This window comes from Nestor notabilis, unplaced genomic scaffold, assembly GCF_000696875.1.
Source record: "Nestor notabilis isolate BGI_N333 unplaced genomic scaffold, ASM69687v1 scaffold23923, whole genome shotgun sequence".
NCBI classification, from domain to species: Eukaryota; Metazoa; Chordata; class Aves; order Psittaciformes; family Psittacidae; genus Nestor; species Nestor notabilis.
In genome coordinates, this window is record NW_009922710.1 from 37,672 (window position 1) to 51,843 (window position 14,172).

A 14,172-nucleotide genomic window follows, 5' to 3' on the forward strand; every position below is an offset into this window, starting at 1 on the left:
GGAGCACAAACTTGGCTCTCAGACCAGCTGTGAGTAGTTTTGAACTCTTATCCAGTGACTTTCTCACTCGTGAACGCACTAGAACAGGAAAATGGTTGAAGCTGGTCCTCTGATGGAGCACTGGGATGTGTTATGCTGTGTCACTCTCCACATTTGCTCAGGTTGTCTCAAAAGCAATAGCTGCCTGGCTCCTGTGTGGTAAAGCAGAACTGCTATGGGGCAGTAGTGCAGTTGGCTCAGTCACTGCAGGCAATGTGCAGGTTTTCAGCATGAGCTTCCCAAGTGTGAAAGAATGTGGTGACTGGCTCAGTGCAGAAAAATAGAGTTCCCTGGTATTCCATGACCCCCTGTCCAGAGTATAGAAACAAAGCAAGAAGGCTCATCTTGGGTATTGTTGCCAGGCCCTTTTGGTTTTTAACATTCCAGGTAGCTGAGTGTCTTGGGGAGCTAAGGGTCTGTATGTTAGGCCATGTAGAAAATAACATGAGTGGATTATCTCTCTGCATATGAAGAACATTGTTTTGTGCTCCCTATTCTCTGTCACACAGGAAACAATACCTGGTGCTTCGAGAGTTGGTGCAGAAAGGTTTATAGTAGGACAAACTTCCTCCTTTTTGTTCCTTATTAGGAGCTGCAAAATGCCCACAAGAAGATTTATTGCCTGCAAGAATTGTTTTTATAATCCTTAGTGTTGCAGAGTTCTTATGTTCTTGTCAGCCACATCAGTGGGATGACCTCCTCCACTCCATGAGTTCTGCTGGCTAATATTGTGCCACAAGTTAGAAATGCTTAAGAAGTTTTGTGTCAGCTGAAGGAGTCTTATTTGAGCACAGAGCCGTCCGTCAGCTCTGAAGTACAGTTCTAGTCTTTTCCTGTGAGCGCTCTACCCAAGTGCTGGTGTCCAGCCCAGCCCATTCAGAACACTGTGAACATGAATTCCATGGGTGTGATGTGATCTATCTTAAAAATACAACCAGAAAGATCTAGTAATGCTTTTCCATGTTTACAGGGCATGAACTGATGGTTGCAAGGATCAAAATATCTCTCTTGCCTTACAGCTACCTCTAACTACACTGCACAGCAGAGAGCTCCTGTAACTTCTGAAGCAGAAGGGTTTCAACTGCTGCTGAGAAGAGAATTCTGCTTTTAATGGGACATAGATTTAATCCAGTGTGACACACTGTGTGATTGGTGTGTCCTCAAGGCTGTGAAATGCTTGCACTGCATTTTTCAGTTTCTTCTCATTCTGTGTTTTTCTTTGTTCCTAAACATTCAGTGGGTTGTTTACTCAGTGAGAAAGCCTGCAAGTAAAAATAGAGTAAATCTGTATGCCTGTCCCTTAAGTTCTGTTCAGTGCCTGTGGAAATGCAGGAAACCACACTACTGAATGGTGTGAACATGTTTGGGAGTCTGAGTTAACTGTGTTAACCTGGAAAAAATCCAGTCCTTGGAGATGTAGGACATGCTCCGGCCTCCCTAGTACCTGCTTTTTGTGGAGCACTTGACTGCACTGTTGCCTTTCCCTGCCTTTGAGGGGTGACAAGAGACCTGGAAAATGCCTAAAGGCCTGCACCAGCAATGTGTGGAATTCCAAGTGTGTGGCAGTGAGGGGAGGTCTTGGTGTGTGGAAGGCAGAGCTGCTAAACTTGATGTTGTATTTGTTCTAGTGATCTCCGGCTCGTCGTCAAGTTCCAAGTATGACCCGGAGATCCTCAAAGCGGAGATTGCTACTACAAAATCCAGGGTAAGTGGTATGAATGGACCTCAGGTTGCCATGAGTAGCTTCAGCTATTTCCAGTCCTCCTGGCAAATACTAAAAGGAGATGCCAAAGCAGCTGAAAGAGCTAATACAGCCATTCTGAATCTAGGAGATAATCTGTCAGAATCCATAAACAGCCATTTTAAGAGTTTGAAGCACTTTTTCCCCGTTGGACTCCCTTGGAAGCTGCAGTGCACACTGTGGTAGGACATGTTGTGGGGTGCTGAGCTGTGCTGGCTCCTCGGCGCTGCAGCCTGGGAGCTCTCCAGAGCCTGGCAGCTGGCGTGTCCTGGCTCAGTGCAGGCTGTGCGCAGTGGCAGTGTGCACTCCCATGCAGAGCTCACTTTGGGAAGAAGAAAGGACCAAAGTAAAGTAGGTCAGTGTGGCCTCTGTGCAGGAATATAAACCAGCAAGCTGTAGGGTCAGTGGATTTGCAATATGTGTTATCATCCTGCTGTGTTACTCATGCAGTGGGGCTTTTAGTTTGGTATCTTGGAGGATGGCTTCTACCGCTGCAGTGTAACTCCTGTCCTGATGCTGAATGGTTTTTAATGCCCAAGAAGGGTTTAAATGTTTTCATGTAAAATCAACATGTGTTTCATTCTTCTCTCTCTTGAATTTTTCTCAGCTTTTCTGCTTATAAGGTTGAAAAGTCCCTTGAGCTCCTTATTAAGTGGTGTGATATCTGGGTGCTGGATAAAGCCCTAGCCAGTATAATGTCCTGATGAGGATGCAGTCAGGGCTGTTAGCTGCTGTTGAGATGAATTGGTTTTCTGGAAACTTTGTTTAGAGTGCTGTCTATAGTGAATAAGGTTTGAATTGAATGCATAGTGCTGCACCTAAATACACAAAATACCATTCTAAAACTATGACATCTTGCTGCAGGTTAATAAACTCAAGAGAGAAGTAGCTCACATGAAGCAAGAGCTCCAGTACAAAGAGCATGGATTTCAAACACTGAAGAAGTAAGTTTGTTCTCAAGATATTATTTTCAGTGTAGAATATCTCTGGCTTGTAATGCATCCCCCTCTACATTTATAAATAGCTGTCTAAATAAAGTCAGCTGAAATATGTTGCTGCTGCTATCTTTAGGCATATGCAACTGAAAGCAGTACACAGCCCTGGGGCATCAAATAAATGCTTTTATGTGATTGACTGCATCAGAACTGACTTCATGGCAAAAAGAATTTGAACCAGGATCTCCTCAGTTAAATGGTATTCCATTTTACTCAGCATTGCTCAATACAGATGACGGTACAGCCCATTATCTTCATTACAAGAGCCATTGGGTTAGGGCACTGAGGAAGAATTTGGGGTGGAGTAGAAGAGGAGGAAAAGTTTTGGGTATTTCCTTGCCTTTTTATGACGAGACAGCCGGTGTGGTTTAAATTATGTTACTGGTTAATACCTTATTAATTGTAAATGTCAGCTGGGGTAGAACTCCCTTGAGAAGAGGGAAGGAGGAGGCAGCTTGTACTTAGGCTGTGAAAGCAAATGCAGCCATGCATGGGAGGCCTGTGCCTGGGTTTGAAATCCTGACTGAAAACAAGGTCATTCTCATGGATGGCTGAGTTGAACCTCTCTAGGTTAGAAACAAGGTAACCAGCAGCAACCTGCCCAGAGGTACTGTTTGGGGGGTTTGTGTGCATCTTTGTCCTCCCTAAGGAGTCAAAGAGATGATACAGCTAAAATCAGTTCTGAAGCTTAATGTACTTGCGAGTGGAGTAACTTAGGTGGTGATGATGTGATTCCTTGTCCTGTTGTCTTTGTTATGCTTTAGGAGCGTGTTTCCGTTAAAAATGAGTGTCAAGCTGCATGCATCTGGGATAATTACATTAGCTGGGCTTTAGAAAGTGTCAGCTTACTGCATATTTTTTTCAACATTTCCATGCAGAATTGACATGAAAATGTCTGATACTCAAGGTGGCTACAAACTTGATGAGGCACAAGCCATTTTAAGTGAAATGAAAGCTCTCAAGAAGGCCATCACATCAGGGGAGAAGGAAAAACAAGATCTCATTCAGGTATTGAAATAGGATGACTTTGTAGTGCTTTGTGTCACCATTGCCATCAGCTTGAATTTCTGAGAAGTAATTGAAGTATTCTGTATTTTGGATATGTAATTGATGTTTTTATTAACATAAATCAGTTCTGTATTGTGGTTGGACTGCAGCCTTTTTGTTCTTCAGATCCTGGAAAGAATAAATATAAAATATAGCAACTAACAGTAGTAAGCGCTTGCTTAGAGATGAGTGTTTGTCTCAGGGTTTATTGATCAAGAATAAACCAGAGTAACTGTATTGCAGTCAAAGAGCAGACCTGAAGAAGCCTTGAAAACACTGTGGCCCACTTGGTCTGCCATCTCCAGCAGGGCCTGCCTGCTCAGCAGGATGGTGTGCTGCTGCCTGTGGGCTGCTTGGTGCTGTGGGAGATGGAGTCCAGCCATGCTTGACCTCACACTTGCAAAGTCTGAGTGTACACAGTAAACATGGTCAGACCTTAAATCGTGTAGGTTAGGCTAAAGCTATGGGGCTGCCGAGGTACTTTAAGCAGAAGTGAGCTCACCTCATTGATTTCTATGGTTTTAGAGCTTAGCCAGGTTAAAAGACAGCTTTGTGAATGACAGAGGATCCCAGCCAGACCTGTGGGGCAGCAGCATGTCCATGGAAAGCTCCGGCCCTTTGTCACCCCGGCAGTACCTGGATGTCAGCTCCCAGACCGACGTTTCAGGAAGCGTGAGTAATTCCTGAGAAGCCAAGTGCATGTGGAGACGTTCCCCTGAACCATGTGTAGTACTGCCTTAGCACAAGTGTCTGTGAAATGATACCTTCTCCTGGTTTGAACTTCAGTGTGACCTTCATTTTTGTGTGCAATGTTAATATATCTCTAAAGGCAACCTGCTGTTTGCCCACACTGTCTCTGTTAGAACAGCACAGGTGGGAATAAAGGGAAAGTAAGTTTTATTTTGCCTGTAGGTGTAGGTTCTTCTGATACAAATATTCCCTTCACTCTTTATAGCAGCAATATACTACCACACAAGAAACATCCAGAAGCTATATATGGGCTAAGCTCTAATGCGGACACTTCCCTTAAGAGTGTTTGGCTTTTAGTGTGTTACAAGTGGGAATGATGGCATATGTGCAGATCTTTTGATGCCATCAAACATGTTTAATATTCATAAACCTTCAGTCCCACTTGTGCAACAAGATTGTAAGTGTCAGGTTGGTGCCAGCCTCAGCAAGGACTCGATCAGCGCTGTGGGTACATAGTATATCTCAGAGCACATCACAGAGGCCACTCTCACAAACCTTCATTTAGATGTTTGGAGCCACTTTCAGTCAGGGCCACGCGCAACACTAAAGATGCGCACATATGGGCATGATGGGATGGATGTCCCATGTCTTTAAGACTTTACAACCAAATCAAGATGCCATCCAAACCAAAATACAACACAGCACTTAAAGACTGCAAACAGCATTTAAGAAGAAAGATTACAAAGCTCTGTGTGTGCATGAGAATAGAAGCCCAAGATAGATGTGTTCAAGGCCAGGTTGGACGGGGCTTGGAGCAACCTGCTCTAGTGGAAGGTGTCCCTGCCCATGGCAGGGGGTTGGAACTGGGTGAGCTTTAAGGTCCTTTCTAACCCAAACCATTCTACGATTCTATGTGGTAGATTTTGTTTTTCTGATAAACTAGGCCAGAAAGAGCCTCTGAATCTTGTGGGGTTCTTATTAGTTGAAGGAATCATGAAAATTTTAATCAAGGCAGTATTTTCCTATTCTGTGCTTGATTTAACTAGCAAATGAGTGTGACAAGAGCAAGTGTAATTGTAACATGAACAATTTCAATAGGAAACATCCAAAGAGGAGTGGTTGTTACGTTGCTGAATTTATATTTTGTGTCTCAGTTTACTACCAGCAGCAATAACCAGTTGGCTGAGAAAGTGAGATTACGCCTTCAGTATGAAGAAGCAAAGAGAAGGTAATTCTTTGGTCTGTTGTAATTTTTGGCTGTCAAATAGCTTACTCTGAAGATGTTTTACTAGAAGAGGTGCCACTCAGCTTGAAACCCAGCGTTACTGCTTACTTTTGGAGAGTCAGTGAGGCGATATTCTTTCTGGGCCAACATTATCATTCAAGAAATAAATAACCATCCTAGAAATTACTAAGGAATGACTAATACGTGAAGAATTCAGTCTGGCCACACCTGTAGGGACATAAGTGGTTTTGCTACCAGTTGCCAAAGCTTCCCCATTCCTAATAAGGAGACTGTACTGCAAGGCATCTCCCTGCTTTGTTCAAAATGAAATGAATGTTTGCATGGCTTTAAGACTCATAAGGAGGAATGTATATTGTGTTACCATCTAGCATATCAAACTATGATCAGTGGCTACAATTGCAGAGCTTATCTTCAAGAAGGTAAGTTTTTACCCTTGCCCTCTTATCTGAGATGAATGGAGAATAGATTTAAAATGTCATCTCTACTTAACAAGCCAATTTAAGCAAATGTTTTCTGGGATTTACTTTTTTAATAGCTAATGGCTAGCTCAGTTGTTCAGTTAAACAGAAAACCCACCAGGCATTATGATTTAGGCTTTGATTGGCCTGGTCCTTGTGCAGCCATGTAACCAGTGGTGGTGGTGTCTTCAGTTGAAACAGCTCTAAAGGGACTTTGCAATTCCAGAATAAAAAACTTCACCTGCATGGTATAATGAGTACTTGGGATATGTGCAAAAAGAAGGATTCTTCTCTAGTCTCTGCTTAGAGATCAGAGCTTTAAGGCTGGGGTTACTCAGTGTTCTCATTTCAGTATTTTGTCCTGGTCATTAGGCTATGTTTCTCTGATCTGTATCTGTGGCAGTTGTTAAAGACTGTGTGTGCCCAGCAGCTTTGGACATGAACTTACTGTTTTCTTCTCTTCTTCTATTTTGCCAATCCAAGATCTGCCAACCTGCCTTGACATTCAAATTGTTCCGTGACTTCTTAAAACAACATTACAATTATGAATCCTCCAGATGCAGTGCTTAATTTTGCAGTGTTAAAATTGCTTTTTACTTCTAAGCTTCGCTGAAGACTTCCATTTAATTCATATTGACTTTCCACCTTCACATTGCAGTGGAGTGCTCTTACTTCAGCCTGTATCTTTTCCAAGGAGGGATGAGTGGATAATGGCAAACCTGAGAAGATAATTAATATGCTCTTTAGAAAGAGACAGAACTTTGCAAAGGCAGCAAATAGTTCATTGGAAGTAATGATGAAGGGCACGGAACACAGTCTTGCACTTAAAGAAGGTTTGATGGAGACAGGCTGAGAAAGTTGGGGCTGTTCAGCCTGGAGAAGAGAAGCTGTGTGGAGACCTCAAAAGCAGCTTCCAGTGTCTGAAGGGGGCTACAAGGATGCAGGAGAGACTCTTCATGAGGGACTGGAGTGATGAGTTCCAGCTGCAACAGGGGAAGTTCAGGTTAGATACAAGGAAGAAGTTCTTCCCTGTGACGGTGCTGAGGTGCTGGCACAGGGTGCCCAGAGAAGCTGTGGCTGCCCCATCCCTGGCAGTGTTCAAAGCCAGGCTGGACAAAGCCTTGGGTGACATGGTCTAGGGTGAAGCATCCCTGCCTGTGGTAGGGGGTTGGAACTGAATGATCTCAAGGTCCTTTCCAACCCAACCCATTCTGTGACACCTTGTGTCTGTCTTAGATTATCTATAGATTTTCTCATAATTTAGAAAAAACATTAGCATGAGGAAAGATGGGTCTGAATGGGATGAATATTTGATGCTAAAATGAAAAGCTGTTGGAGAACTGTGGGTTTGGCATGATCTTTAGTAGGAGCTGCAGAAACAAGTATCTTGACTGGCTTTGAGCTGGAACAATGCTATGGATACAGTGACTCATGAAGAACCTTCTGCTCCTGTGGTGTTATGATGATCCCATGTTAATTAGGTTAGAACTAGGAGATCTGTAAGGGGCCGACGATTTTAAAGGACTGTATCAGACACTGTTTGCACCATTGTTGTGGACCAGACTAAAGCTATAGATGCAGGTGAATATGTTGCTGAACTTCACCACGCCAGAGCTAGCAGGGTACAATTTTTCATGTTCCCTTACCCGTCTCTGAGTCCTCTCCTTTCAGAGCTCAGTGAGACAACAAGAGAACATAATGTTAAACCTGCAAAACAGAACGAAGGGCAACAGCAGTGGCAAACCTTTAGCTTAATTGCATTGGAAACTGATAACGGGTATCATGTCAAAAGAGATGTCAGTGCTGCATCTCAACAAGGAGATAGCTGCTGCAGCATAAATGTAATCAGAGATGCAACTCAACTATGTTGTACAATTTCAGACTCAGTGGTGTAGCATTTGCATTCTGAGCACTGTTTTAGTTCCTTCAACAGTTAAACTTTCAGCTTGGGTTTTGTGTGACTGGTGGTAACTCAGAGATTTAAAATTAGGCTTTCTAATCTCCTAAAATGGAATATTTTAATGTCACATTCAGCAGCATTGCAAGTGGTGGGTATTTGGTCAGTTTTAGACCACACCTCCCACTTGGATTTTATGTTTTTCTGAAGGCTGATCTAATATAGGACTGCTGATTACTTGTGGATACACATTTCAGCGTACACTTCTGTGGAGATGCGTGTGCTCTGAATGGTCTCTAGGGACTAAAAATGTTGTATGTTATGCTGCAAGTACCAGCTTTCCCCAGTAAAAACAAGAGGCTTGATATGACAATGAATAAACCATCTGGCTACCTGGTCTAGGTAGAAGGAAAACAGGTAAATAAAACTTAGACTTCCTGTTCTGTGTCTTGTTGAGGCCTGCAAGTGGCCATTCAGAAAGATGGTATGAGCTGAGCCTAGAGGTGCTGGCTTCTTTGCAGTGCAGACCCAGTGTGGCTCAGCAGGGATGGAGTGCAGACTTGGTCAGTGATGCTGAAGGGCTGGAGTTCTCAGCCAAATGCCAGGCAGTCTGCAGAGCACTTCTTCTGTATTGGTGCTGGTTTACTGGGGAAAAAAATAGAAGAATAAACCTCCTTTCAACTGAGAAGGGGAAAAGGAATGATCATCTACAAACGTAAAACTTGAGGTTAGTTTAACAAAGCTGTTAGACTCGGAAATGCACAGAGAACAAATTCCAGTGGAAAAGCCCTATCCATGCAAATGTATGCCAAAAGTGATCAGATTAATGCCAACCAATCCTCTTAAACTCATATCCCTTCAAAATGCACAGAGGAATTCTTGGATTATGACTTAATGCCACTGTTAATTCTTTGTTGGAGCACAGTATTGCACTCTATCAGGCACTTAAAAACAAAACAGCTCCTCAGAAGACCTAAAAATAGTTGAGCTGAGTATCAGTTATGGAACTTTAATTAGAGTTAGCAACTTGCTGTGGGAAATGGGTTTACAGAAAGTGAGGCTTCTCTTTGGAAAGGTGATCTCTAGTCTGTCTGCTGTGCTGGAGCAGGCAGGTCACTCTGTGAGCCTAATACTTCACAGGCCTTCTCAGGGCTCGAGTTCCTCTTGGCCTCCGGAGCTTGGAAGACAAAGCTTTATTCTTCAAGGCCATTCAGCAGTCGTGTAGCTGCTGCTGCCTAGATCTGCATCTTATTACTTACTCCACACTTGGATTTGGCTAGTTGGCATTGAATTTGCTCTGTGCCTGCGTGTGTGCCGGTTGGTGCAGGAAGCATGCACCATCCTGTGCGCTTCTGTAGCATAAACCAGGTTCTAGGAAGGGATGAATCCAGAGTAGTAGCTGCAGCTATTTGTTGTGCCTGATTCAAATCCAGTAATTCTGTCATCAGATCCTGAAGCCCTTACCAAAGGGAGATGAATACTGGAGTTTAGCTTTACACACACAGCATTTCACTTCCATTTCTTATGTATTTACTAAACCTGAGTGAGACATTACCCTGAGCTAATGGTGGGAAGGGGCATGTATGCCTTGACTCGTATGCCTTGGCGCTCCTGTCTTTAGTCAGTCAGGTGAATTATTTTTGCAGGTACCGTGTTTTATACTGCAGGATACTTCTCCTCCTTGTTTGCCTTCTCAGCTTTTGTAATTTCTCCACCCAGCACATTCTGCCCTCCCCATTCCTTGCTCTGCACTCGATGATTCTGGATTGTGCAAGTTCCAGAAATGCAAGTCCTTGGTAGCTCTTATTCAACTTTATCAGTAGTGGTTTTTTTTCTCACCAGACTACCACGATCACCCTGTCAGGTCATGAAGAGTTGTAGGTCAGTGAGTCCAAAGGAGACAGCTTCCTTTGGGAAGACTGACGTTACTGCCCTTGATTCTGTATCCTGACCTGCTGCTGGGTTTTTGCTTCCGTCTGTATGTTGACTACAAAGCTGACCATTTGTGAAGCTAACTGAACAGTTCACATACTTGGGACATTGGGATAGTTGGAGTAAGCAACCTCCTCACCTTCCAAAAGCTGTGCTCTCCTCTGCTGTCAGTCAAAGCTTTTGCTGAATTCTAGACCTGTGTTTGAGTTGCTTTTAGTAATCATATTCCTGCCTAAGATAATGCTGTATGGTGCTGAGGGATTAGTGATACAGCATTGAAACTGAAATCTGGAATGATACCTCTAATGCAAATAGACTTTAATTTCATTCAAGAAGGTAGCTCTGGATTTAGGTAGGATCACATTGCCTCTTCAATTCTTCATGTCCTCAGATACACACTGCACCAAAAGCAGCATAGCTCTTTAATGTGCCCAAAATGTTTCTTGTTGAGCTAATAGTTAGATTCTTCCAGTAGCAGCATGCATATGATTAATGTCCTCATTGTAAAGACGAAAATAGTTTCTAAACTTTTGAGTAACCACTGGTCTTTATCATCCTATCCAAGCCATACACAGAGAGGATCCAGTTCTTTTCCATAAGCCTGATCAGAGATCAGATATTTACAGTTTTCCGTGAGCTAAGAGTCTTCTTTGGGGCAGTGGCAGATGTGGTTGGCTGTGGTGCTCCTTTGTGTGTCTGGAGCAATAGCTCAGGCACTTCTCATGGAATAACTGCTTGGGTTTTGTGCTGCAGAATAGCAAACCTGAAAATCCAGTTGGCGAAGCTGGACAGCGAGGCCTGGCCCGGCGTGCTGGACTCAGAGCGGGACCGCCTCATACTCATCAATGAGAAGGAGGAGCTCTTGAAAGAAATGCGGTTTATCAGCCCCAGGAAATGGACTCGAGGAGAAGTGGAGAGGCTGGAAATGGAGAGAAGGCGCCTGGAGGAAGACCTTCAGGCTGCTAGAGACACGCAGAGCAAAGCTCTAACTGAGAGGTAGGTTACGTGACATAGGACAGAGCTTGCTTTGTTGGCCAGGGGGTAATGGGGAGCAGGCAGCAGCAAATATCCCCTGGCTGCATGCTGATGGCAGTGTGCCCTCCGCTTTCCAGGAGAGTTCCTACTTAAATGTTTCTGAAATCATCTTCCAAAAGGAACTGCCTGCAAGTCTTACTCCCCAAGTGGGGAAAGGTGGTGGTTCCTACAAATGGATCCTCTGAGAGTATGGAAGAAGTGCTCAAAATAGCCCAGTGTAATGTTAGTGTACTCTAATGTTTCTGTGTGCAGGCAGCACCTCGCAGCAGCTCCTGCAGTCTGGAGACTGGCAAATGTCAACAGATGGAATTGTACATTTCTAAAATGTGGTGTTTGTTCTGAGCATCCCTGTATGTGATTCCTGTAGGAACTGATATTTGACAGGGCTGTGGGAGTTGCATGGAATATCCTGTGAATCTAAACTAGCTGGAAAAAATGCCAGCTATCTTCCCTAATTTCACTTGTGTTGCAAGGGGAGATCTCATGGGTATGTACAGGGAGGGTGAATGCTGCATTAGGCATTGCACACTAGAGCTTTACAACCTGGGTGTATTAATGTGGGTGTCTATGGCAATACTTGTAGCTGCATTCTCTTGAATATATATGGAATAGCACATTGCATTCACTCTTTCTGTGGCCTTATATTTTTATTTCTTCTACACGCTCAGTGTCCAAACTACCAATTCTTCACAGTGTTTACGTGGTTTTATTGTGGTAGAAAATTGGAGGCATCTCAGATGTTTCAGCTGCAGGACTTTTACCAGCCTGAAGTTCAACAAATGCTCCTGGCCTTGCCATAAGATGAACACCTTCATTTGTGATTTTTAGGAGTATGGTTGTCTCTTAGTGTACCAAAGAAATAGCACTTTTCTGGAGAAGGATTTCTTGTCCAGAGGCCTGTTAAGTTAGGATATGAGCACCCAATTGCATGTGTCTGTGTCTCAAACCAATTCAGGTGTGAAATAAAACTGAGGTGTTGCTAAAGTCCATAATTCATGTAAAGCCATAATGAGTTAGTTAGTAACTAAGTCATGTAAACCTTAGTCATCCATAGACCTGACTGAAAGCAAATGAAAGCATTTACACCTTTATTAGCACAGGAAGTATAAAAATGCAATAGTGTAGAGCAAGCAAAACCTGCCTGACTCTAGAAATACTAACTTACATAGTACTAGCTGTAATTATTTTCCCTGTTAAGAATGTTTGCAGGATTGAGTTCCACATTTTGAAGGTATTGGAAGGTGGTAAGCGCCTACACATCCTGACCAAGTTCTGTCCCACATTACACTGTATATTCTTACTAACTTTCATAGGATTTCATAGCAAAAATAGAATCTTGCTTTACTCCTCATTTTAAGTAGTAAACGCTGCTTTAGCTCATCACTTTCTTCTGGCTTCTCTTAGGTTGAAGTTGAGCAGCAAAAGAAATCAGCTTGTCCGAGAACTGGAAGACACAACGCGATTAGTTGCCATGTTGCACACCCAGCTGAAAAGGTACATAACCTTCTACAGAAGTTGTAGGTGCTTTATGTGCACGTGGTGAAACTGCCTTTCTGTGCTTTCATCTCCCAACTCGGAGGTCTAAAACACCTTTCAGTAACAGTAGTGACTCAGGACCCCTGTGTAGTCAGTGGAAGGAGAAGCCTTTAGGGTTCTATGTCCCACTCAGTTTAGATGGATGCTTTAGAATGGAGTAAATAACCTTGTGGTGGTGCCTCTGACAAAAGGAGGAGTTTGCTTCTATTTTGGACATGACAGGTGACTCAGGATAGCTGAGATTTTAATTACTAATGTTTGAATTACCTGAGTATTAATAAAGTATGTTATCTTGACACACTGCAAGTGAAGTGGATCTCAGTTATACAACTACATGTCATGTATGAACGTCATGATAATATTTCCCTAAATTAATTCCAAGTATGCTGTTGCTTGCAATGTAGACAGTGTATTGAGAGATCCCTGAATCGGTTGTGGTTCATATGGTGTATATAGAAATGTTTCTGCAGTCATAATGTGGTCTGGTTGTTCAGGCTGTGGTTTTGGAAGATCATAGGATTACTGTTTGCAGACAAATGCATGACGGCAAGCAGTAGGGCCAAATCAGCATTAGCTAAAACTGGTTTTATCTTTTTGATTAGGAAGAGAGTTTGGTGGGGTTTTTGTTTGGTTGAGGTTTTTCCTACCAGCATATACTGAATTTACTCTGTTTGTAGCTTCTGCCCCACTTGGATTCTGTTTCATTTTGTGAAGATGACACCGAAAAGACTGGAAAGAAATCATAGTGCAAGACTGACATGTAAATAAAGCCACCATGGAGAATAGCTATCTGTGATGCTCTTATGCAGTGGAAATGCACCATGTTTTCATTTCATCTAGCTGATTAGGGATCTTTTGAGGTGATCAAGAAGCATGTGAAACTAATTTCTTCCTAACTATGTGCCCAGTGTTCTTGGCATGCTCCTTCACAAGAATAAGCATTTGTTATTAACCCCATAATGCAAAATGTCTGGCATTCAAAGGTATGCACAAAATGAAGTCGAGCCCAGTTTGTTGATAGGGAAAGGATTAATTAAAAATCCCTCCCTTTTCATAGTGAAACACAGTGAAACGCTCTAAATTCATTAGTCCTTCCAGATCTATATATACTGCCAAAATGCAAACGCATCTGTCACATTTCAGTTACGTTTCAACCAAAACCTTCTTTGAACAAATGTGATACAATGCACATCTGTCATACAAATGCAGAAGACATTTTGTGTCAAAATTATACTCAATTCTGCATACTTTCCTTTTTCTCATAAGGCCAGTGGCATAATTATACAAACGCAGCTTCCAGCTTTTACCTCATAAATAGTAAGTAAGGGATTATTAGGTTGAACATTCTCACTGGTTTGCAGTGGGGCAGCTGAAGCCACCTGGATGTATGCAGAGATTTTTCAATAGCTCATGCCTATCTGAAGTGAGGGTTAAGGGTCTTTAAACAGTCAGTAATGAGCCAGGTATTTAATGCCTGGAGCAGGACTGTTAGTTTGAATGGCATTTCTAGGGATGGTGGGTGCTGTAGTCAGTACTGAAGGATTTGTTGAGCAGAA

General features: G+C 42.9%; 1 protein-coding gene across 1 annotated transcript in view; it reads left to right on the forward strand.

Moving 5' to 3' along the window:
• WWC1 (WW and C2 domain containing 1) overlaps window positions 1-14,172 on the forward strand; it is a 38,236-nt gene that overhangs the window by 6,070 nt on the left and 17,994 nt on the right. The window contains 8 exon segments of the mRNA XM_010011769.1: window positions 1-29; window positions 1,668-1,744; window positions 2,645-2,724; window positions 3,654-3,783; window positions 4,348-4,494; window positions 5,667-5,740; window positions 10,799-11,041; window positions 12,485-12,574. The exon segment at window positions 1-29 is cut by the window's left edge and continues 29 nt beyond it. Of these exon segments, the coding sequence (XP_010010071.1) occupies window positions 1-29; window positions 1,668-1,744; window positions 2,645-2,724; window positions 3,654-3,783; window positions 4,348-4,494; window positions 5,667-5,740; window positions 10,799-11,041; window positions 12,485-12,574 (870 nt within the window).